This window comes from Fusarium redolens (genome assembly GCF_020744475.1).
Source record: "Fusarium redolens strain MPI-CAGE-AT-0023 chromosome Unknown BKA55scaffold_4, whole genome shotgun sequence".
In the NCBI taxonomy this organism is placed as follows: Eukaryota; Fungi; Ascomycota; class Sordariomycetes; order Hypocreales; family Nectriaceae; genus Fusarium; species Fusarium redolens.
The window spans coordinates 338,924-363,359 of record NW_025763667.1 but is presented as its reverse complement, the minus strand read 5'-3'; the positions used below and the strand labels follow the sequence as shown (position 1 = coordinate 363,359).

At 43.8% G+C, this 24,436-nt stretch overlaps 8 protein-coding genes across 8 annotated transcripts; 4 read left to right on the top strand and 4 right to left on the bottom strand.

Annotated features, from left to right (window-relative positions):
* Nucleotides 1–2,871: 2,871 nt before the first annotated feature.
* Nucleotides 2,872–4,935, bottom strand: BKA55DRAFT_686334 (uncharacterized protein; the record flags this gene model as incomplete). Its single annotated transcript, XM_046198921.1, has 1 exon — nt 2,872–4,935. One exon carries the CDS (start codon nt 4,933–4,935, stop codon nt 2,872–2,874), a length of 2,064 nt encoding a protein of 687 aa, XP_046052629.1.
* Nucleotides 4,936–9,588: 4,653 nt separating this feature from the next.
* BKA55DRAFT_686332 (uncharacterized protein) lies at nt 9,589–10,122 on the bottom strand (the record flags this gene model as incomplete). Its single annotated transcript, XM_046198920.1, has 1 exon — nt 9,589–10,122. One exon carries the CDS (start codon nt 10,120–10,122, stop codon nt 9,589–9,591), a length of 534 nt encoding a protein of 177 aa, XP_046052628.1.
* An 880-nt stretch (nt 10,123–11,002) lies between these two features.
* Nucleotides 11,003–11,960, top strand: BKA55DRAFT_686331 (uncharacterized protein; the record flags this gene model as incomplete). The annotated part of the gene is made up of 2 exons (XM_046198919.1): nt 11,003–11,072; nt 11,134–11,960. 2 exons carry the CDS (start codon nt 11,003–11,005, stop codon nt 11,958–11,960), a joined length of 897 nt encoding a protein of 298 aa, XP_046052627.1.
* Nucleotides 11,961–12,621: 661 nt separating this feature from the next.
* On the bottom strand, nt 12,622–15,061 carry BKA55DRAFT_735038 (uncharacterized protein; the record flags this gene model as incomplete). The annotated part of the gene is made up of 3 exons (XM_046201284.1): nt 14,336–15,061; nt 13,960–14,211; nt 12,622–13,070 (listed from the first exon to the last, which is right to left on the bottom strand). Exons 1-3 carry the CDS (start codon nt 14,823–14,825, stop codon nt 12,622–12,624), a joined length of 1,191 nt encoding a protein of 396 aa, XP_046052626.1. The 5' UTR covers nt 14,826–15,061.
* A 2,416-nt stretch (nt 15,062–17,477) lies between these two features.
* BKA55DRAFT_686329 (uncharacterized protein) lies at nt 17,478–17,954 on the bottom strand (the record flags this gene model as incomplete). The annotated part of the gene is made up of 1 exon (XM_046198917.1): nt 17,478–17,954. One exon carries the CDS (start codon nt 17,952–17,954, stop codon nt 17,478–17,480), a length of 477 nt encoding a protein of 158 aa, XP_046052625.1.
* A 1,903-nt stretch (nt 17,955–19,857) lies between these two features.
* On the top strand, nt 19,858–20,193 carry BKA55DRAFT_269344 (uncharacterized protein). Its single transcript, XM_046185462.1, has one exon. It carries the CDS (start codon nt 19,911–19,913, stop codon nt 20,079–20,081), a length of 171 nt encoding a protein of 56 aa, XP_046052624.1. The 5' UTR covers nt 19,858–19,910; the 3' UTR covers nt 20,082–20,193.
* A 628-nt stretch (nt 20,194–20,821) lies between these two features.
* Nucleotides 20,822–21,636, top strand: BKA55DRAFT_661111 (uncharacterized protein). The gene is made up of 2 exons (XM_046197576.1): nt 20,822–21,087; nt 21,161–21,636. The coding sequence occupies exon 2, from the start codon at nt 21,164–21,166 to the stop codon at nt 21,554–21,556; it is 393 nt and encodes a 130-aa protein (XP_046052623.1). The 5' UTR covers nt 20,822–21,087; nt 21,161–21,163; the 3' UTR covers nt 21,557–21,636.
* Nucleotides 21,637–23,160: 1,524 nt separating this feature from the next.
* Nucleotides 23,161–23,879, top strand: BKA55DRAFT_686327 (NAD binding domain of 6-phosphogluconate dehydrogenase-domain-containing protein; the record flags this gene model as incomplete). The annotated part of the gene is made up of 2 exons (XM_046198916.1): nt 23,161–23,476; nt 23,581–23,879. 2 exons carry the CDS (start codon nt 23,161–23,163, stop codon nt 23,877–23,879), a joined length of 615 nt encoding a protein of 204 aa, XP_046052622.1.
* Nucleotides 23,880–24,436: the final 557 nt, after the last annotated feature.

The window sequence follows — 24,436 nt, the reverse complement described above, 5'->3', positions numbered from 1 at the left end:
AAGAGATATAAAAAGCTTTAATATATTTATTAAAATAATTTAACTTAATATTATAAAAATTAAAAATCTTATAAAATAATAAGAAAGTAAGATAATAATATTAAAAAGAAAGCTTATTTATATAAATTACCTTAATTAGTTTTAAAATTAATATATTAATTAATTATCCTTTAACTTAAAAGATATTAAAAAATATAAAGAATCTTTTTAATATAAACCTAGCTTTAATACTTTTTAAGCTATAAATTATTAAATATAATATATTATTAATATTAAAGAATATAAAAGGCTTTTTAACTACCTTATCTTCTAATTAGCTATTTTTAATACTTATACTTTTATTTATATTATTAAAGACCTTTTTTAAAAGGTTAAATAAGCTATTAAATAAGAAAGAAATACCTTAAATACCTTTTTAAAAGCTAGCTAAAAGATAAAAAAGAAGAAATTTAAGTATATTAAAAGAAAACATTAAGCTTAAATTATATTTTTAATTAATATATAAATAGAAATATATTAATAAAATGCCTTATTTATTTTAATAATATATTAATATTATAGCTAATTTGCTTATTTAGTTATATAATCTATCTTATAACTTATTTAATCCTCTTTTTGCCGCTAATGCCAAATTTAGTTATAACTTTAGGTCTTTAACTTTAGGTAACTAAACTTATATAAAACTTAATATATTTTTCCTCTAAACCCTGCAATTACCCTACTTCTATCTATATCGCGTTACAGGTTCTTAGTCTTCTCTAATACCTCCTTAGCCTACTACTAAATATCCTTAAGCTACTTATTATATAAGCCGCCTAGGTTAAGGGCCCTAAGGAACCCCCTCTCTCTCCTGCTTGGCTATATCCCTCTATATAGCTTCCTTTTTAAATCCTTAAGCTTCTACTTCTTATATTTAAGGAAGTCTTTATTAATTAGAGGGTTCTTATAGATAGATTATATAAGTAAGAGGATCTTATAACTAAAGATTACTATCTTAATATAACTAATATTATCCTTATTAAATTAGGCCTTTCTAATATCTATAGCTATTATATATAGTATATTACCCTTGCCCTTATTTCGCCTAAGAGCTTCTTTAATCTTAAGGATTATATTATAGCCTTTAGTTAGATAAGGCTTGTTAGGCCTAGGTGCCTGCAGGCTTCTTCAGAGCATCGTGACGGGGCAGCTGTGATGCTGTTAGCGGTTGCAGCTAGAAGAGGGAAAGTTAGGTCAGGTCGGATGACTTACTGCGTGATGGATGATTGAAGCGTGGTATGTAGCAGAGGTCGATGAAAGACCTTTTAGGTGGGTTATAGGAAGAAGGTTAGGGCCAGCTGATAAGCAGGGCTTTTTAGCTGGCATATATATAGCTAGGTTTAGGCTATAATTAAGGTAGCTAACTATAATAATTTAACTTAATAAAGCTTTACTAGCTATAGAGGTAATAAATATTTAAACTATATTAGACTTTAGAAATACTTAAATATACCTTGTAAGGCTAACTTATAAACTTAAAAAAAAAAAAGAATTTTAATAAAATAATTAATATAAAGGCTATAAGAAAAACTTTAATAAATAAAGGTTATATAAATAATATATATTTAGCTTTAATATAAAGTATATAATTATTAAATTTATTAAGAAATATTAATATATAAGAAAAGGTTAATTTAATAAAGGTTTTAAGGTAATATATATATTAGTATTATATAGGCTATAAGGGAGAGTTAGAAAGAAGGTTTAGGGCAATTAAAAGGTAATAATAGTATTAGGTTTATTAGTTAGTTATAAGGTTAGTAAAAATACTTCTGGTTCAATGTAATGGGCAAAGGAGACACGAATGGTTTATATACCCAGTTGCTTTCTTAAGAAACTCTACACCAAAGCCTTGCAGGAGCTCATCGATTCTGGGAATAAGAACTCTTCCCTGACAGAAAGCGATGTCCTTATTGCCTGGTGGTCGCGAATCGCCCTGTCACATCTTCCATCCGACTTAGATCAACCCATCACGATACAATTTGCCATGTCGCTCAGAATGTCTCTCGAAAAGGATCTCCTTTCTCTAGGCAAGCCATATATCTCTAACTGCTTTGGATTTGCCAACGCACTCCTCTCAGCCAAGGACTTCAGGTAAAAGCCAACCAGCGATATTGCTCTACAAATCAGGACTGCTCTAAATGAGCAGAGGACACGAGAACAGGTAGAAGCGTATCAAGCTATGGCTCTCGACTAGATGGTGTAGCTACCCGTATTTACAGATATCGTACTCGAAATGGACATAAGCTGGTTTATTCCAAGCTGACTTCTCGGCGGCTGCTGTAACGCCGAGGGCTACACCACTCCAGCATCGTATATCGCTCATAGTCAGGTTCCTTTCAAGTTTCCTGAGGGGTTCATTATCTTCGGAAAATACATGCAGGGAAATACGTGTCTTTGCGCAAATCGTGTGCAAGGCGTATGGGAAAGGGTTGAGAGGGCGTTAAAAGTTTTTGAAGATATCTAAGCACAAGGAGAAGCGAATGGAAAAGTTTCAAATATCTAGTACCTGTCCAACCTGCTTTTAACCAGCGACGTATCAAACCTTCCTAGGTTATATCACTCTAATAAGGGAGGAAGAATAGCAAACCTTTTTTTTATTCTTTTTTTTAATTCCTTCTATAGTAACAATTATCCGTAACAAAACCTATTAGCTGAGATCTAGTCTATTCTTAGTACGTCAACTTCCCAAGCTTATATCTACAGAATCTCGTGCAGGTCCGGTTCTCACTCAATCAGTTCCATAAGCAAGGTGTCCATTCAAGACACGACCCTAGGAAGGATATGAGCTTGATTCTCCGGTGCGGCTCGTGATCCCTCCTCAGACAACATCTATCTCTGGTGAAGGTCGTAAGAGTAATCGGAAGGGGAACTTTCAATGATATGGAACGTGTAACACAATTGCTTCCATGTCATCAGTACTTGGTGTCTCCAGGTGGGGTCAGATGGGCCTACATCCCGCACCTTGACCCATCCTTTCGGAACGGTCGTCCCCTGTCGGATGATCCAGACCTTTGCCACAAACTGCGGGGTATGGTTGTGAAAAAAGGCTTCAGCTCCATTCTTTCCATAGGGACCTATTGCTAGGGGCTTAACTTCGTCCCATGAGAGAGGTGCGAAGTAGACTTCCTGAGTTTCGTGAAAGTATTTGAACCCAGCCCAATGCCCGCCAACTATGCCTTTGCTTCTCTCATATCCGTATCTTCCGATATACGGGATACTACCAGGACGGTCGGAAGGGTTAGGACCGTCAAGGTGCGTATCGTCACAGAAGTTTGGCGGAACCCCCATAGGGAATCCCTCTGGTGTTTCGGTGTGGAGTCGCTCAGCTTCGTAGTAGCGATAATAGTTGAATTGCCACTTGGTGCCAATATGCGCCGTAGTTTCATTGTCGGTTTGAGGTCTGACTCGCGGAAGCCCCTCGATCATCCACTTCTTGTCTGCGTCAGGAAGTATCAAGGAATACTCCTCTAACATTGGAAGATTATGGAGATTCAAAGATATAGGACAGAGAGGTCTTTGGCACCACCAAGGCTCACGGTGATTCTGATTAAATTCACGATTGTAATATTCCGAGAACGAGAGAAGCTTGCGCACGGGAAGTGGTGCACGCCGGCCATGTGCGTCGTAAAACTTCGGAAGGCCATCGTGATCGTAGAATAATCTCAGTGTGTCGACCCTCAGATTCATTCGAAATATTACTCGGCCGGGCGGAGGAATGATAACAGAGTCGTAGATAGCTACAACTGGGTTCGCAGTCTTCACCAAATGATACATGCCTCGAGACGACAATTTGAGGGCTAGAAATGAGTCTTCGGATGTACACTGGATCTTACGGGCCGTTCGTTTCCCTCGATGCTCCCTTCTTTCTATAGTCGGTGTGACCTTGGGTGAAGTTGCAAGGTCGACGATCCGAAGTTGTAGTTCTCGAGGAAGCTTCTCAAATGGAAAGGGCTTCACTGATGAAGGGTTGATAGCTTCATTCCAGGGATAGTGGGAACGGACCGTGGTATATCCTAACCAAACCTCTGAACTTTGAGAGATATGAGGGTCTTCATCTTTGCCGGGCCGCTGCTGAAGAATGAAGAAAATAAGAAGGAGAGCTCGGTACAGATCATCGAGGCTATACTTGCCACAGATCATCACATCATCAGGACCCGGCTCGGGATATCCAAGCGGAAAGCGACGGGGGTATGAGTCCGTGGATTTGTAGGACGCATCCTCACGCCCCTGAATGGGGGCAAAGAGCATGATCTGCACAGCATGAGCAAGGATAAATATTTCTATGCGAAGTCCGGCCGAAAATCCTAGGTAGCCCGTTCGAATGGACGGAAGCAGCTTCGGTTCGGTGATAAGGGTAGCGAAAGTATTGAGCCAATCTCGCACCTGATAGTGTCCCATGTAGAAATACATAAGGTCTGCTGGGCATTGAACGCGGCCGGGACTAAATAGGACGCAATGCAGGGCCAACCTGTTAAGCTTTGAAAGATGTTCATTCAGTTCTTCATTGCCCCCATTTGCCCCCCAGGCAAAGGAAGTGCTATCGAACTGTCGGATCTTTTCCACGTAGTTGTCTGATGCCATCACGTCGATGGCAGGTCCCACGATACCTGGTAGGACGGTATGGGCATAAGAGATGAAATCAGCCTCACTGGCAAACGACAGATACTTGGTTGCGAGTTTGGCGGAAATTTTCAACCGCGAAATATCTGGGATGTCGAAACTATTTATAACACGAAGGGCTTTTGGAAGATACCACACGTTTTTAGAATCGAAGACAGCGATGCCCGTACGGGTTTCAGGATGCACGATAGAATAGTCGGCGATGTGGTGGGTTTCAGCGAGCTCCTGATCCTGGGGATCGAGGCTGTCAGATCCGACTTCTTGTGACGCCATTCTGTCGATGTTTTCGTAGTGGAGGGGCGGATATCGGTGCGTGTGACGGTTATGTTGAGACTCAAGTGTCCTGAGATATCAACAGTTAGTTTCGGTCTCTCCACGTCTTACAACATTGGTGCAGGCTCGTACCGGTCGTTGATAAGAGCTTACGATAATCGCATGCTTCAGAGATGCCGATTTGGATGTCTCTCGACGCGTGGAAGACAGGAGATGGCTCAGTGGTTGAGTTAAAATGCTGAGTGGTTGCGAGATGCGTTATCAGCAGGGTAAAAGGGATAGATGAAATGAGAGTAAGGAAGAAGGGAGAGAAGAGAGGGTGAGGGTGAGGGGTTGTGAGGTGAAGAATACGGAAGAGGAGATTGAGGCTCAGAGGGGAGGTAAAACGGAGGAGAGATGGGCGATGGATGTGAGGATGAGCAACAGAGAGTCCAGACAGTGCAAAACTACATGCAGCGAGTGCTTGTTTGTTGTGGAGTCAGATTCAGTGGCCAGTGATATTCTACTGACGGTCACGGTCTCCCAGGGTTCAGATCACTTGGCCGTGTTTCGCTTCATGTGGCAGTTGATAAGTCGCTATAAATCAGACCTTGCTCTCCAACAGTGCCGCTTACTAACCCTCCAGTGCTTTGAAAAGAGAATGCCTAAACTGTTCGTATGACGATGTCTGAGCATTTCAATGGCCTCCCTGGCAACTACAGTGCCACTGGAGTTAGCATGGATTACACCGACCTCCTAGCCGAAGACGTCCCCAGAGCCCCCAAGGAGCCCGAAGGAATCAAACTAGCCACTGGCTACACCATTTTTGTTCAGAGAACAAGTTCAAGAAGAGAAGCACCACTGGTATCTTAAGCCAGAACTACTGCCAGAGGTCCCCCACAGTTTGCGAAGCGCCAGCGTCATCTGTGGAGGGGCATCTACTAGTTTTTCCTACTGCCAATGGTGCGTTTAAAATGGTAAAAGAATGCTAGCCATCTGTTACAACCAGTCTACCGGGCTATCCTAATACACTGCGCAATAGAGATCCCACAAGAACTTCAAAACAGAGATCAGCGTCACCTTACCGTTCACCAAGATTTCTTTGATGGTTCTCTGTGATCATAGCATCACTAGGGCGGTTGAACTTACAATGGTTGAAGAGTATATCACGGGGAGAGTTTCGCAATTTTCTTACCATTGTTAGCTGCATATATGATATACTTCCGGGTTTATAATTCCTTCTATGGTCGAACAGATGGTAACTATTCTGAAATGAAACTGTTTTACCAGAAGAGGGAGTCCAGTACTGAGGACGTGGATCGAAATGGCTCTTCATGGATCGTTACCTCATTCAAAGAATATTTTGATTCATTAGGCGGGAAAGGCGTGTATTTAAACAGTTCTCCCAAGTTCATTCTCAACTGGACTGGGCTGCTGATCATAAACTATTCAACAGACGAACAATATCTAACACTAAAAAGGCATCTTTATGCTATTTGGTTCAGTGCAACTACAAGAGAGTTAATACCTAGGTAACAGATCATTATTGGGAATTATAATGTTCCAAATCAGTATCAAAGTTGTTTCGAAATCCTTAAATCATCCAAACTAACTCTCGTGTTAAACGGGAGCACAACAAGCGGGCGCACCCATAACCACTTTGTATTGCCAGATGAATTTGACAGACTTCTTCGCAGTAGGATCAATCGTTCTTCTAAAGGTTAACTATTAAGTCTATTCGCTCTCCGATATCGATTAGACAGACAACCTCTTATCTTTTATGATGAACGAGGGCAGAATGAAAGGGATGCTTTCTTTGGGTCCTTCTGTGCATAAAGAAGACTACAAGTGAACAAATATAAGACGTTCAGGGAAGAACACCGAGGACGGGATGTCTGAGCATGGCTGATTGTTGTTCATCCACCTTGAACTTCAGAGGTGGCTGGTAGCGAATATTAATGGCGAGTGATTTATATACCTATTATATTAAATAAGAATTATATTTATTAACCGTAAACATTTTTTTTCTTACTTTTAACCTTATAAGAGGCTATTATAATAGAAGTTAATATTAAGTAAGGTTTATTTGCCTTAATAATATAATTGTTACCTTAATTAAATAATATAAATACTAGTTATAAGTCTTTTAATAGCTAAATTAACTTTCTTTCTTTAACTTACTTAAAAGAATATTATATTTAATTTATTTATTATAGAGTATATTACCTAACTTAAGTTTTCCTATTAATTATACTTATTAATATTAATAATAGCTATTATTATAATACTTTATAATAACTTATCTCTTAATTAAAGCTATTATATAATTAATTATAATTTTATTAATATATATTAGAATTTATTATAATCCTAGTAGTTGTATTATATATACCTTATAAATTTCTTTTAATTAATTAATAATTTATGTAAGCATATTCGCTATAGCCCGATAAATCACTAGCGCCAAATCACAATTTACCTCGCTCTCGTGAGCTCATCCTACAATCACGAGATTGCATGCATTTCTTCTACCACAACGCCATTGATCTCTCTCTGCAGCGCCTCGACTTTCCTTGTAACCACAGCGTCGCGAGACTCGGTTCCTTACGCTTTGATCCCAAGTGAGTTATCCAAATCCCTGAACCAGATTGGATTATGGAATGAAAAGCACTAACTCACCATATAACAGGCAAGCCTGAAGCATTCTTTTCAACAACTCGCCTTTCTTATCACCCACTGATTCGTTTGTGCGCAGAGATGGACTCACAAGTCAGTGATCAAAGTTTCTAGAATCACAGTTGAGGAACTGCTGATATTATGATAGTTACTAAGTTCTATGGGGTGATTATACGCTCTCAGCCTCAGCTCTCAACTGCAAATAACACATCTAGCTCTAATTTAGCCATTATGACATTATGCTAGGATGCAGAAGACCTTGGCTTTATTAAAATCCTTCGCCTTCGAAGCACTGAGCCTCCAAAATCGCATGCGCACGCCGACTACGAGGTTGTGCACCCTCAGCCTCATCTTTCTGAAGGGGCATCGAAATGGCATCAAGAGAAGCTGTTCGTTCCGAAGAAACGTATCCGAAGGAAATCCGGGTCCTTAATATCTTCTCCTACCACTACAAACCCGACAGGAACTGGTTGGAATGTACGTCTTTGGCCAAGCATTTGTCCTTCAATACTGTCGCTGATCTCGTATCCTATGTTGACGTCGTCGTTCCCGATATCGTAGGGCCTACTGTCGATGCTATGGCCTCTTCATACGCTTTGGAGAGCATTCCTTGCTACACGAGTACGTCTTTCGCCTAGGAGTCGAATCACGATAACCGCCCCGTCACATCCATTCAATCACCAACCAGCGATGCCTCAGACCCCTTCCCTAAAAGTGTAAACCACCTCAAAGCAAGGATCCATACCCGGTGGCCTTGGCGGCAAATTCATACACTAACATGGTGATTTAAAGCAAGAGGGTTACACGTTCAAGCCGGGTTCAAGGTGTATAAACAAACTTAATGACTATAACCTGCCGGTAATTGCGGGAAATGGTGGTATGAGATGCAAATATGCTTACCAAATCACAGAAGCAGATCGTCATAGGGTATCATTGGCACATTGCAGTGAGGCGTTCTCACTGGACGCCACACCTTTCAGCTTCTTCATACGCCTTTCGCCGTTGTCATCACCCTGGCAAGAACATGAATGCTGTAACCCAACCTCTGGCCCTTCGTCGTGGGAGGGCTTCGCAGTCTGGACTCGCCCGGTTCTGAGAATTCTTCAATACACTTGTTGAACTTTAGGGGATTTGGCGAATTAAGATCCCACAAGGCTTAATGAATGGTTTTATCAATAACAAGGGAAAGATTCTGTGCCTATAAGACCTTCCACCACAAACTGAACTAACTATGCTCGAAACAGCTGTGAGTAATATTGCTACAAAAAGTGATAACACAACGCAGTCTTCCTGACAGTATAAAGTCTTTAACTTTCCTTAGAACGCTTCCTGGAAGAGCCATCTCAGCTCTCTACTTTTCCACCATCTCGCACTTGGAGTGCCCATTCTGAGCCAAGTTTTGACAAAGGAAGTGGGCGTGAGCCTCTGCACAGCTCAAGCCTCGGTTTGGTACTCTTCCGACAGTTCTCTGATTCCCTTCTACCTCTTGACGTGCGACATCCTGGATTACTGCGTATCTGAAGAGTGCTTGACATCGGGTGCATCTGTCTCTCGGCTGTAAAGAGGGACACCTAAGAGGTACGGCAACGTCGCCTCCGTGCGTGAAATAACCCTTAGGGTTCTCGATGAGGCTTGTCAGGGTCTCTCCGCCTTGGGAGGACCGGCTGCGGTGGTACCGACCGAAAAGTTCGGAGGACCAATACTTAATTTTAGAAATCTGGTCGATGGTTTCAATTGTATGCGAAAAGGCAGAAAAACGGAGATCGCGTGATTCTTTCACAAACTTATTGAGTGCTCTGTAGCCATCCCAACGGTCTACTGAAACTGTTATGACGTACGTGGGATCGCCGTTTGGCGAGATGCCCATGCAAATAAAAGCGACACAGGGCAGGCCTGTCCCGGAAGAGGATTCTGCGGATATATTGAGTTCCCCGTATGCCGCACAAAGGGTCTCTAGCATTGGCTTCAATCAGTCATGCTCCATCGTCATGTTCATGCTTAGGGGTCCATACCGAGGCTATCCCAACTTTGGCGGGCCGTTACGACTCTCAAAAGCAGCTCAATGGGGCTTAGGCAGGGGAGCTTGAAGGTTGCATGGTCGAAGGAACTTTGGGAGAGATTGAGCCTGTACACTTCGTCCATCACCCTTGGAGTGGCCGAGTGCTTGTCTAGTTCGTACTGAGCAAATACAACAGAGCAGTACAGAGTCCAGACAGCATCATTGTACTCGTTTTTCAAATCGATCGAGTGTTGGGATTTCCTAGATTCATTCATAGCACTCAAAATGTTGCATAGTGGCCCAAAGAGGAAATACCCCACGAGGGTGATGAGATTAGTAGCATCATCGACTGTTCCGGCCTGAATATTGGCACAGCGTTTAAGTTCGAGTTTAAGATCTAGCATTATCAAGCGAAGAACTGATGCTCCTTGCAGACATGTCTCTATAGTCATCCGTTGTCTGATATCTGGGTTCTTCCATTGCCAGGACGGCACTTCACGATAGAAGATACTTGGTTCGCGGTAGATCGGCATCTCTAATCAGGATTGTAAGGCGTAGGGGAAAAAATCCTTAGCGGTGATTAAAAGTTGAAACGGTGTACTGTGAGTACTAAGTTGTTAATGTAGAATGAGGTGCCTTGTAAAGATTATATAGTGGGCTGTTTTCTAGCTTTGTTGCTTTTGGGTGAACACAACTCTCGCTTTCGCTCAGCTCCCCAGCACCTGAACACCTCCGAACTGCTTGATCTTCTGTTTGGCGCCTGGACCTTCACTTCTCTTGACTTCTCTGACTGGCTGGACTTGCGTTCGGCATCGGAACTTTTGAAAAGTGATGGCGGGGTATCTTTGTGTCACAGTAATAACCTGGAACTCGACCTCGACTTTTCCCGACGCCCCTTGACTTCCCTCAACCCCCCCTGCTCTTCCGTTCGGCTACGGAACTTTTGAAAATCAATGTGAGATAACCTTGTGTCGCCAGGAATAACTTGGCCTTGATCAGCTCCCAGGCAACTGCCCTCAACTTTCCTCCATCTCCTCGATCTCCCGTTCGGAAACTTGTGGACAGCGAAGTGAGGTTCCTCGGTGTCACCACCCTCTCATTCATGGCTCCATTCGGGACAGATCGATGACTAGCTGAAGCAATATTCATCACACCATATCTATCACATCGCATCACACCGCATCACACCCCACCCCTACCCCGTGACAATCGCTCTCCCCCGCCTGCCACACGTCTCGCACTATCGCGCAGCTCCAAACGTATATTCCACCACTGACCCCCACAACCAATTTCAGACACCCAGCTTGCCATTTTTCTCCTTTCAACTTAGTTGCCATCAGAAACATCTCAGCAAATACTCATACTCTCGCAATTATCCAAGTCCTACGCTTTCTATCAAATCCAAGCACAAAAATGGCCGCCCATAAAATTTCTGACGAAAGATTCGCGGAGATTAGGAAGGCTGTTGGTCCTCCTTTTGCTGGTAAAAGCTCCCCCTTTAGTACACTCTCTCAAGTGCCATGAGGCTGATCTCATCTCTCCAGTACCTCCAAGCGAATATATGCGGAATCTGGAGGTAGAGACAAAAAAAGACAACAGTCTAACAAAGTTCTTGGAAAGGGCATCAACGGTGGACACAGAATCCCCACGTCTATCACCAAAAAAATGGCTCGAGCAGCTCACTATAGTAGACTTTTCAGACCATGTCGCCATATCTGATCATCGTTTCGGCTTGGGTACTGATTTCTTCGGCAAATTCGATCTTGTCACCGATGACATGAATACCTTTGCTATTGCACCATATCCTGGAGCACTTTCCACGGAGGAACTGCCGCTCCCTCAGCATTCCTCCTCACCCGACACCAGCTTTGACGACAACGATCCCCATCCTTCACTACTTTCTCTCCAGATTGGTGGTCAGCACGCGATTCATCCTGCCCTCGAAACTCCCACGACTGTCATACCTTCAGTTTCCGGCCAACCTCTTCCTTCTCTAGTATTGCCTGTCGGGAAGTTACAGAAGAGATCCAATGCAAAGACAAACAACGTCTTCCTTGACACTGATTATGTCCTTGTCATTGATGCCGTCGCGACTGAACATCCTGTCTGGCTGATTTATGATCGAAACCCGCGAGATGATTTGGGTGAACGATGTAGCGTCGATCCTGATCAGCAACCCCTGGTTTTTAAGGGAGTTGGAAAGAACTTTGATGCCGCGCAAGTATTTCCAGGCATTCAATACTGGATTAAATCTTATGGAAACCTTGACTTTACTGGATTTCAAGAAGCTGTAAAGAAAACAGGGATCATAGCACCAGTAAAAGCAACGGAGCTGACCCTTTCGGATGCTGCTAAGCTCTTCCAGCAGTAAATGTACCATCCCCGATTATGGTTTCTACCTTTTCTTATGGACGCAAGATAGAGGGATTGGGACAGAGAGATGACAGCTTCGGCCTTAAAGCATGAAGTCTTGATGAAATTGTATGGCGAATCACTCTGGTTGGGGATAGAATCACCCATCCTCAGTATGTCTCAAGTTTAGTGCCCGTGTGCTTAGTTCGAGCTAGTCCTTGCTATCACAGTTTATGCAACAGCCCATCGTACCTCTGCACGAGTTTAACGAGTGAACATGTCCACATATCCAGACACTGTCATTCTGCTTGCATTCTCGCAGCTACCGAGTACGTTGACACCAATCCATTCGGGCGAGAAATCCAGCAGCAACCTGGATCACTTTCACTTACTCTTCAGTGATGCTGCTGCCCTTCATACCGATCCCATAGCCGTCACACTCATACTTGGCAGTGCAAGTAGCTTGGCCGACCGTGGTAACCATGAAGATATCCCTTGTTTGATCAACTAAACCTTACCGTGTAACCCTTGAAGGCAATAACCGCATCAAATTCGTTGTTGGCGCGGTCACAAGTCTCTCTCAAGCCTTGTTTCAACGAAATTTGTGACGCGCCGACCGCTGCCATTGATTTCAACAACAATTTGTGTACGCAGAGGCGTGGAGGTGGAAACTCGCCGTATCACCTAGTAGCGTGTAGACAGGCATTCATTCGAGCGTAGGTCGGGTAAGCGCGGACAGTGCCATCGCTGGTGGCTGTGAAGAGAGTTGGAACAGGGGCCTCATTGACTGGGGCATCGGAGGTAACTGAGGAGGGGTAGTCACTACAAGTCTCATATTGGTCGTGAATAAGGGAAGCATTAGCAACAGGTTGCTCGCCGTCGATGGTGGTTGGATATTGGCAGTAAGGGTTGTCAGCTCGCAGTCCACCAAGGGCCACAGAAGGTTTGTAGATGCGTACATCTTCAGCGATGGTTGCAGCATCGATTGTTGTTATTGCGTTAAATGAGGCTCGGGTGGTGGTGATAAGAGCGCTGCTTGTTGTTTGAGGTGGGTAGCACAGCATCGAAGGCAGAGACGGTGGCGTCGGCTTTGCTTCATTCAATAGCCGATGAAATAACCGCACAATGACTAGTCACAATATTCGTAATCTGAATCCCAGACGATGTTTCGACAAAAACTCTTACAGGTGGTAGTGCTCTGCGACAGTCTCTCCCTTCCAGTATCAAGGTCAAGACCAAAACACCCTATACCTTAGTCTGCATCCAATCGCGATTTTGTCTCATCGTCAACCTCGGCACTTCCAAATCCAAAATACATATCTCCGCTATCCGCAGGAACCTTTCCATCTCAGATCAGATCCGATTCTGGCGAGATGGTGAGGGTTGCAGTGGTCTGAGTCTACAGGGCACAACTGACGATGGTAGGACAGCCTTGAATCTGAGTTCTGACAGAAATCTAGCGTTGTTTTCTCTCGGAAGAGGCGGTTTAAGCTTACGCGATCTTAGCTCCATCGGAGGCCATTTACGAAAATGTCCTGGTGCATTCGGGCTGAATCTGAGCACTGAGTCTGCAACCCTCAATTGTCGTGGTGGCTTGAGTAAGGGCTGGCTTCGCTGCAGTAGGCTCCTGCTGACCAAGCTGCATGACTTACCTTTTCGCTTACTAACCGTCGTCGCTGTCGTCATCGACTTTCTGCTCAGCATTTGGATCTCCAGTCGGGGGACGGGGAGTAGTGAAACCACCACCGCCGCCGCCTTCTCCCCCACGGGGCTTTCAGAACCAACCAAAAGGAGAGACAACGATGGCATTTCCTTAATCATGAGCGGTGGTTGTATTACCAGTGAGTAGAGTGCAAGCATGGTCTTGCTCATGCGTATGTAACGATAAGGCTACCAGCGCCTGTGACACGTTCGCCTCCAACGGCAGTGGTGCAGAAGGGGGAAGCATTGTCCGTCAACAGGGGAATCTTCACAGTCTGCCACCCCCTCCCCCCTTTCCGCTATCCCCAAGGACTTACCGGGGCTATTCTCTGTCTCACCGGGCTCGGGGCGCTCAGCCTTAGTTGTAGGGTCCGGAACAGGCTGGCAGGTAGTCTTCTCAACGGGCGGCCGCGCAGACTCCTTATTAGGGCGGACGTCCGGGGAGACTTTGACCGGGCCGGCCTCAATGGCACCGTCACTGGGAGCCTGCGTATTCGTGGGTTGAGGACCCTCAGCGGCAGGTCCAGTTGTTGGTGGTAAATCAGTTACATCGGAATCATTCGTGGAGTCTGGAGTGTCAGGCGCCTGGACGGGGTTTCACTTGAAACTTGGGAGTTCCAGAGATGGCACCTTGTACACTGGCAACATACAGTCAGCCGTTGCGGGGACAAAAGTCTGCTTCTGAGGTAGTACCAAGAGCAGGAAATATTGCTTCTCTCGTGGTATCCGGCCCGGCAATAACGCCTCGGTCGGTGATTGTATCTTTAGGGAGCACCTCTGATGGCGGTCTGGTTGCTGTTGGCAGGGAAATGTCAAGGGTTGACTTCAATGCAGTGCCATGACGGCTGGAGGTGATCAATACCTCGTACTCCTGTGAGTGAACAGCTGATGCAATACACAGTGCCGGAGCACTGGGCTTCCACGACAACGCCATGGCAAAGTGATGGAATAACAAAACAGACCAAACGAAACAATCAATGAGCGATTTTGAGGAGAGAGCGAAGAAAAGCACAAGAGAGTAAAGGTCATCAACAATGACAGGTTCAGGGGTAAAGATGCGGGCAAGATAAAACCCAAGAGATTTGAAATACAATCGACGAACAGCCGAGCTCATGGCACGTTCATCCCTGTCGCTTGTTCCTATGATAGGAGGGCGAACACGGAAGGATCGAGGAGCTGGCATCCAATGAAACTTTGATGTACGCGTAGGGAGCTGTTCACTACGCTACATCTCATTCAACGGCTGTGAACATCCGCAACACTTTGGACAGGACGACTCAAGATTAAACCCTAATGCATACAGCATTGAAGATTGACGAGACAAGAGCCTGGAGGGCCCCGACAAGCAGGAGAAATATCTGCTAAGAGACGAAGGTAGAAGAATTGTAACAATACGTAAAGACGATTCCAACTCATCACATATTCATCGGGTTCAGTCAACCCCAAAGTCGGTATCGGCAGATGTGTACTTGATTGCCTCGCCAATCCTACAGGGCCGATCTAAATATTACAAGGGCTTCAATGCATGTCAGACTGATTTGCAGGGGGATATTCAAGGACGGGGCGACGATTGAGTCAGGCATACCTCCCTATCAACCTCGCTATAACGCCCTGCTCTGACACTGAGCCGTTTATACATACCGAACCAAGTGATAAACATTGATCTCGTTTCTCGTGTTTCTTTCCAATAGGTAGTCATTTCCTTGTTCATTCATTTAATTGTTAAATAGTCACTCATTCGTTCAATTCCTTTCTTCGTTGAGATGGTCCGTCGTCGTCATGCTCCACTGCGCGTCGGACTCACGCGACCTGCATTGGCTCAAGCGGCAGAGCTAGGCATTTGAGACTTTTAAAAGAGCTATGAAAAAGAATATCTTCAAAACTCGATGAATATCGCTCGTGAGATAGTGACCGCAGCCAAAGAGAGTGTCGAATTCGTAGCTGTTGCAGACCCTAGCGACAAAGATGGGCCTCCTGAATTGAATGACATTTCCAGGGCGCTCTACGCTGCTTTTCTCAATCAGGGCTCCAGAAAAAAAGAAAGATGCCACTGCCTATCAAACTGGCCAGCTTCATCGTGAGTCGATTCGCTGCACTTACTTATTACAACGATGGTCACTAACAAATGCAGTCCTCTTCTGACCTTAACTGTACTGCATACTTTCATGAAGCTCGGTACTGTAGGTCAGTTTGGACTAAATTGGGGCATTTAATTGGCCAATTCATAAATAAAACATTATTGATCAAATGAGTGAACTAGCTCGGCCTAACACAACCCCACAGGCGCTACCGAATTTCATGAAAGTATGCGGTATAACGACAAGATGAGCCTCCCAATAGCTTCAACCCCAAGTTGCAAAGTCGACCCGGTGCCAAGTCTAAGCAGATTTAAACAGACAAAGAGGTCAATACGGCTGCTAACAGTGCCAGATGGCAAGAATCCTCACAAAACAACGATTTTTGAGATTCTTTCTTGTTACAGATTGCGTCTGACTCTCGATATGCTTGGAAAAAGGCCATATGTCCTATACATTGATGAAAACTGGACTTCTATGAACTGGTATAAAGATCTTAGAAGATGTTTGGCCGAGATTCAAGAGTCTCACAAGGTCCAGAGCCCTCAAATATCTGGTATCAAAATAATACAATGCGTATTCGTATCTCTCCGTCATCATAGTCCATGTCCTCCAACTGGCCTTGCTCAACGAGATCGTAGCTCGAGACTCATCTCCTTTCACGGCCAAATTCTCTGTAAATTAGAGGCTCAGTACATCCCCCTGCATTGCACGGGCTAGGGAGATACCGCCCATCACCAAGCGAGTAAATGATGGATTTGCGTATAGGCATCGAGAGGACAGCTTTCTTCTATTTATAAGTTTGCATGATGCCCAAACGGTCGTTGCAAAAGGGTAGGTTGAGTGACATAAACTCACTGGCTGTCGCATTCCTTGGGGATATACCGTTATCTATGGACCTCGGGGCGATGAGGAGTTCCAGGCCTGGCAGAGGATTCTGAAGGCTGGGATTTCGGACTTCCCCAGAGATTCTGGTGACTTGTATGATGCTTGAGACGGCTCAGGATGCATAATCCTGAAAATCCTCAATAGCAATGTCTTGGTACAGTCTAAATGTCATCTGCTAGGCAGTCACTTGGAAAATGCAGTCGATAACATTTGAATTCGGATATTTCGGTTCACTTTAGCGTTTACCATCACTTTGCATAAATCAGCAACATGCCATATCAGTTGCCTATGATGTCATGGGTTCGAGAAGGTCATCAATCCTGACGCGTAGGATACTGACTACACAACCGGTTACCACTTTTCAGAAACCCTTTCTTCAACGCAAATGTGCCACATACCGTATAATGGATTCCCGAGGAAGCGAGAAGAAAATGAGGTAGCTATTGATTCAGTATCACAGTCTCAAAGTCCACTTCTTCACAGCGCATGTAGCCAAGTCCATATTAATGAGCAAAATTGGGTATGAGAAGCTCACGGCGTCGTACGAAGACGTACTTGAGGATTGTCGAGCTTCTTACATTCGCCACCTGATTGAGGGCTTTATGCAAGGCCATTCTACTAGGATCAGTGAGAAGGGCATCAATCGAGATAGTTAACTCCGTATTGTATATTCATCTCCTGAGACCTCGAGGATATTTGGATCATTCTTTGCTTGTGTTCCTGCTTTAGAGATATTATTAGATGCATCTTAATTCATTCTGTCATGATTTCCTTATCGACAAGATATGTGAAAGAGTGTCCTGCTACCAACCTCAAGTAAAAGGAAATGCCGATTTCATCCATAACACACCAGGTTTCCAATCATTCCCCCCTCACTCAAACTGAACTGGTTCGACTCGATCGATGTTTCTCTTAGTGAAAGGCTCACAAATTACATATACCTTCTTCTTCGCTACCCTCAATCCCTCTCCATTGTATGCGACCTTTCGGGCATAAACATTCAACTCTCTATGAGAAATCACACCAGACGGAGGCCTGAGATGTACCATCATAACATCCGAGCTCTTTTGGCCGTGTTCGCGCAACAACTTTGCACGAGCGATCGCATCGGCACGATCTTGGTACCCTGGTATGAAGGGTGCACGGGAGCCTGGGTGGTCAAAGATCTCCTCCAGACCTTCTCGAACATCCTCAAGAAGGTCGTCGTATATTGATCCTGGCATTTCGATTTTGTCCGGAATTTGGAAGTATTTGGGGGTAGCTCGGCGAGGGGTGACGCTCTGTCTGTGCATCTCGACGTCGCCAGTTGCTACCCAGCAAGGTGTTCCGATCTCCAAGTCCCATGCCATGATTGAAGCTGAGGGGTACCTTGAGGCTGGCAGGCTATATGATAAGGTTGGTGATTAATATGGGGAAATAGTAGATAAAGGGTCTTCAGGTAGCAGCGACAAAACTGTAGATTCTGTTCACAAGGTAATATGTAGCACTGAGTATATTTGGTGACGTGCAGAGAATAAAAGAAATTATGTTCCCGAAAGATTGCCGGCCATCACTCGATACTTATGCGCAATTACAAGTTCTTACGTCGAATTATGGAGCCACCTACGTTTTTCGCTCTCCATCGATTCCGTAGACTTTTGGCTAATACAAGAACAGTACCTAATCACACGATCAATGCAGGATTGCGTTTTGGCTGACTAAAGTTCTACGATTGTCACCCAACATTATCCGGAGGTTACCGGGTGCATCACAAGAGGGTGAAGCCGAGGAGAAATGCGACCCAAATCTAGCCAACAGTTCTACAGGTTTGATACAAATTCAGTATGCTTGATATGTTAAGCCTCTGTGGCGGGATAAGACAGTAGAAATGCATCAATACAGAGTCTCACCAATTTTGATGATTTTGAAGGGAGGGAAACCTCCATATGTAAATTTTATGACGATTGACGGACAGGTCGGGTCTGGGGCTTACCCCAGAGTAACGGCTATAACGGGAAATACAAATAGTTATCACCCGAGTGCTCATATCAGGAGATCAACGCGGAGAACTGCGGGGTATCTCAACACCATTGTCCCAACATTCAGTCTGGAAGAGTCAAAAGAATAAGTTGGATGGCACGTGAAGTATCATGTCATATTTCCTATCATTGTCTGGTTTCTTCCTTTATGATCAAGCACTCCGATAATTGTCAGCTGGCTTCTGATGCAGCCTTTATAAAATGATTTATCTTTATCTTTTCTTATTCTATCTTAATTCTCCGAGGATTTAACTAAGGGGGCCTCAGAGCCGAGATGGGAACTATGGTAGCAGAACTTTGCATAAGAAGTTAGGGCAAACTCCTTAATATTCTGAGTTCTATATAATAATAATAAGCTCTTAGCTACAGGTCTTAACTATATAAAATACATCTAACTTATAATTAATAATACCTAACAAAATATTATAATATAAATATTAATAAAAAAAGACTTAAAATAATAATAAAGTAATTATTAAAGTTATTTAATAGTTTTAGAAAACATTAACAATTTTAATATATTTATTATAATTATATCTTAATAATTATAAATATAATTCTTTAACTTATAATAATTATATATAATTAATAAAAAAATAAAATATATATAATATACTTGTTTTAAAAGATAAAAAGTAATAATAAGAAAAAAGATTATATAAAATAGTAATTTTTTATACTTTTAATTATATGCTAAGTTTAAATTATAAGTTAAGTTTAATTAAAATAAAGTTATCTTTATAAGATAAAAAATTAACTAATTAGTTTAATAATATAAGAATTAGTTAGACTAAAAGAGCATAAAGTTAAGTATAAAAAAGGATAAAAAAGCCAAAGTCTTAAGGGGATTTTATTCCTTTCTATCTATCTCTATTAATAGCTATATAACCCTACTTATAAGACGAGACCTTTTTTCCTGAAATGCTTGCTATAACTATTATATTATATAAATTATATTATAATATTTTCCTTATTTTAGTCTTACCATTAAGAGTTTACTTTTTTACTATTTATTAATTCTCTCTTGTATATATTTAACTTAACCTTGTAATTACTTTTCTTAATATAGTAATTATATTAACTCTAAAAACTTAATATGATTTGACTAAAGTTAAATTAAATTTAAGATAATCTCTTAGCTAATTAAAAATAGGTGCACTTGCTTGCCTAGTGCATTTACTTATTATATATACTAAATCTTTTATATCATCTTTAAACTAAAACCTCAATTGAAGTGGTAATACACCAGTGCGTAGGCTGTAGACTATTAGGAATAACCTAGAAAAGATGGCCAGAATTCTAAAATCTCTTATCTCTTTAAGCGGCACAAGCCTCCAAAGCGGTCAAGACAGGGATATCAGGCCAATTAAAAGAAGTAATTCTGCCAATACAGGCCAGTTTGTATCTAAGAGGCCAACAGCCAGTAAGAAGAGATATAGAAAATTAATAGCCAGTTAAAAGTAGGGGGAAAAGAGGCTATACTACTATAGAAGTAGCTAAGTTACAAAGAAATACAGGCCCTTATATAGCTGCTTCTATATAAAGTCTCTGTAGCCTTCTGGTACGTGGGGTCAAGTGGGTCGAGTGACCTGTTGGAGGCTTGTGCCGCTCAAAGAGATAGAACGAAGTAATATGCAAATAAAGGGTGACGAAGGAGTACGTTATGAGGCTACAGTAATAAATTACTACCGGCAAAACAGTTATTCTGTCCAAATAAAAAAGATGTAAGTGAACAGCAGTGACATTATATTATACAGCAAGTACTTTAAAAGAGTCCCAGCACTTTATTTTTAACAGCATCAAAAAATCGTTAAGAAGGTACGAAGTACCGCACTCGAATATAGTGAGAGGTCAAGTTACCCCTTATGAGAATAGAAGATTCTTAACATTGTTATAAGGGGTGACCATGGAACCATGGGATTGGCCACTCACGATAGTCGTGGACAGCAACACCCAAACGAAGCGGGGCGAGGAACGAGGGGGTGGAGGTTGTTAATGCCTGACGCCTCAGGCGGCTATTAAGCAACAGGAGAGAGGGACGAGCGGGTTGTGTTACTAACGACGAGAATGAGGGACGAATGGGGGAGGTTGACCAGTCAGAGCGAGCGTAGCGAAGTGACCCACATTATGTTCTGTCGATTCGGGCTATAAAGTGAATGGGCTCATTTGCCCCAGTGTTTTGGAGTAATTATTCCAAGCCACCTGGCTACCTTAGTCTCAACCGCCATGAATAATAGAGATAAGTCTTTTCTACTCCCTACTAACCTTCTGGATTGGCTATTGCTCGAGGAGGGGCACAATTGATTTGTCAGGCAAAGGGAATCAAGGAGGATTTATATTAATATATCGGCAGTATGTCCGTATGCCAAGGATCGTTTTTCACCACCTTTAAACATTTCCATTCATCATTTATCCTTAATCACCATTTCAGCCATATCATTTCAATACAACTTCTCTTTTCGCTGTAAGTCTTTGACAAAAGCCGAGCTTCGACCAAGCTATAGCAACAAGCCTCTGATCTCGTGGGCTCATAATAGACGATGGCCAATAACATCAAGACCGTTCCCACCGCCGACTACGATGCCGTCATCGCCGCGGCCAACAAGTACGTCGAGGGTCTCCGTGTTGGCAGCTCGGACATAGCCGCCGAGGCCTTCCACAAGGACGCCATCATGTACGGCTTCATCAGCCCTCCTAAGCCTGACATGCTCGCTGGTCCTATCGGCAACCTCTGGACCTTCATGAAGAAGGAGGGCAGCGCTCCTAACATCAAGACCCGTAACGACGTCCTCGCTATCACTCAGACAACTGCTGTCGTCCGCATCGATATGGAGGGCGACGCCTCTGGCGCCGATTACACAGACTTCCTAACTATGATCAAGATTGAGGGCAAATGGCAGGTCATTGCCAAGGTCTTCCACAAGTATGATTAGATTGATGGACGACGGAACATTAGTCGATAGTGTATAGTGGATAGAAGAAAATAAGAAGAAGGAAGAAAGAGTTTACCAAATTGACGAGTGCCCTCTTGAAATTGAAATGCCTGTGTTCCTGGTACGAAAAGGAAATGAGCGGTTGTGTGCAACCCTGACACATTCGACGTAAGGAAGGGGGTATGTCGATCGCCAAGTCTTGACAAACTCGAAAGCCGGCCCCTGTTCATGATCTCAGCGCCCTAAATCCCTGTTTGTGGGGGAATTTCATGATTATGAGGAGACAGGCGCAGTGCTGACTCGCAGGGATCTCATCTTCCTTGGGGAAAAATGTAGGTTAAGGCTCAATAACCAGATAAACTGTCGACTAGATGGCTTCATCTTTGCACTACAAACCTGAACATGCCGCCATCACTACCAGTCCCGATATAACCAGCTCGCTACGCCTTTGAGTTAGTGTCACATACCCATGCAAATACTAATGAGTGGGAATGGGTAACGTTGAATGTCGCACTGTTCTTCAAACGATTCAGTGTTCTTTCTTGACTCCAACACGGATATGTATGCGCCCGTGTATGAGGATGGATGGATTCTCAAATCCTCCACACTGTTATCTAACGGGTTCTACTAGGACTTATTGGGTCAGTTAAAAGAGGCCTCTGGGTCAGCGGCTACGAGACAGGGCGCAAGGTACTGGAGAACATGGGACCTTAGCGTGGAGGGTCTTGCAATCCTCATCAAGATGCCTCCAATAGACTTCCGTCATTGCTGCTGCGCAGGTAGATGTTATCCGTCAGGTCCACGGCCTCAGTCAAAAGGAGTAGGTCGCCGGAACGGGATCAAGCAAACAACCAGTGGGCAATATAACTATAGTACATACTTTATCTTAGCTTTCCTTACAGCCCCCTCTGTCGACCTCAAGTCATATACGAAAATCAAATCGTGGACGCTCTTCTGGGGTTTCTCTGTCCTGACACATGATCCATCTTTTTCTCCTTGCAAACCGGCTTGGGAAAACTGACCATCGCCTCTCAAAGCTGCCATAGGAGTATAGATGTTCAAGGATGGTTCTGGGTCGGAAGCTGTAAGCGTGGATACAAGGTATTTACCCCACGATTATCTTCCCCAACAGACGCGAAACACTTGGCTTGGGATTTCAATGCGTCATTGGAACGGCCCGAGCTTAAATAATTATTAACATCAGAGCAAGACGAACAAATGCAGGCCTTCACAACCAAAAGACATTGCTTGTCTGCACAGCTCAACTACCGCTAGTAATTCTTGGACATTTGATCATGACTTCCAAAACAAATGATGTTCCGGCCAAGTCCTACGGCTTCATCGGCCTTGGTATTATGGGATATGGAATGGCAAAGAACCTGAGGAGTAAGCTGCCAGAGTAGTCGGTTCTGACTATCTGTGAACTAAACTGGACTTGACGTGATGAGGTCTTTCAAATAACGCCGGGCAAGGTTGAGGTGGTATGAAACCCGCTTAAGGTAGTCCAAACAAGTGTACGTCCAGACGCCTGACACGAGGGTGGATATCCCGTGACAGTCGAAGTTTGTACTCAATGCTTACTGAATTAGGACGTCATCATCACCATGCTGCCTCGTGGAGAGCATGTGCTCCAGGTCTTCACAGAATCCCAAACTGGCCTTCTTTCCCTGTCCCCTGAGGATGGCGAGGGCAAGGTTTTTATTGACTGCTCTACCATTGATGTCAAGACATCGCAGGGGATTGGCAAGGTTGTTCAGCAGAGCGGCCTTGGTGTTTTTGCTGATGTTCCCCTGTCGGGCGGCCAAGGCGGTGCCAACGCAGGAACCTTGAACTTCATGGTAGGAGGTGAAGACGATGTATTTGAGAGAATTAACCCCATGCTGGCCTTGGTGGGAAAGACTGACAACATCTTCCATTGTGGTAAGGCAGGGGCAGGCCTGACAACTAAGCTCATCAACATCTCTTGGCCGTCAACACGACTGGGGTCTGCAAAGGAATGAACATAGGCCGACTGTATGGATTAGACTCAGTCAAGCTCGCTGGCGTCATCAACAGCCGGGAGCAGAACCCTGTCAAGGGCGTGTCGCCCACGGCCTCGTCAGCCACAGGCTTCACGGGAGGCTTCTCTACCGAGCTCTGCAATGGTGTGCTCGAGATGTCGATGGAGCTTGCACGGCAGCTGGGCGCCAAATGCATGCTAGAGCCCGTAGTGCGGAAGCTGTATGGAACCGCCGCCAAGAACGAGAAATGCTCCGGGCAGGTTTTCAGGAGCATTTACTGTCAGTTTTCCGAGGAAGAGGGCAAGGATCTTCCAAGAACGTAGTTCAGTCAAAATCGGATATAATGGGCTTGACTTTTAGAATACGTTGATTCAGCTTTCCCGACTCATGGTGTCTGTAAAAGCCATGGGTTGAGCGACGAAGCAATTAAAATGCACTTGTTTCTGTAGTATGATAAATCTCCCAAATCTGGAGCATAAGTGAGTTTCCTCTTGTCTCTGTTTCTTTCTCTCAAATGTTTTAATGTATATTTAGTAACTGCGCCTTGACATGGCAGGCCTTTCACCTCCACCACCCGCATCTCGCCAACTCTCCCTTTTCTCGCTTCTCTCTCCCCACATCCACACCAACCTCTCTGTCAAATGAGGGTGAACATCTTTATAACAATCTCTCATATGTACAGGGTAGAGTTCTAGGTCTAATACACTCTCTTGGTCTTTCTTCAAAGAGCAAGGCTTCAAGGCAGCAAAACAACACCAGTCGACATACAGAAACAAAGTCACTTCACCATAGCTACAACCTCATCAATGAGGGATATCGTCTTCAAGTGTGTTAAACAGGTACAGGTCGAAGACCGCCCCATCCCGACCATCCAAGACCC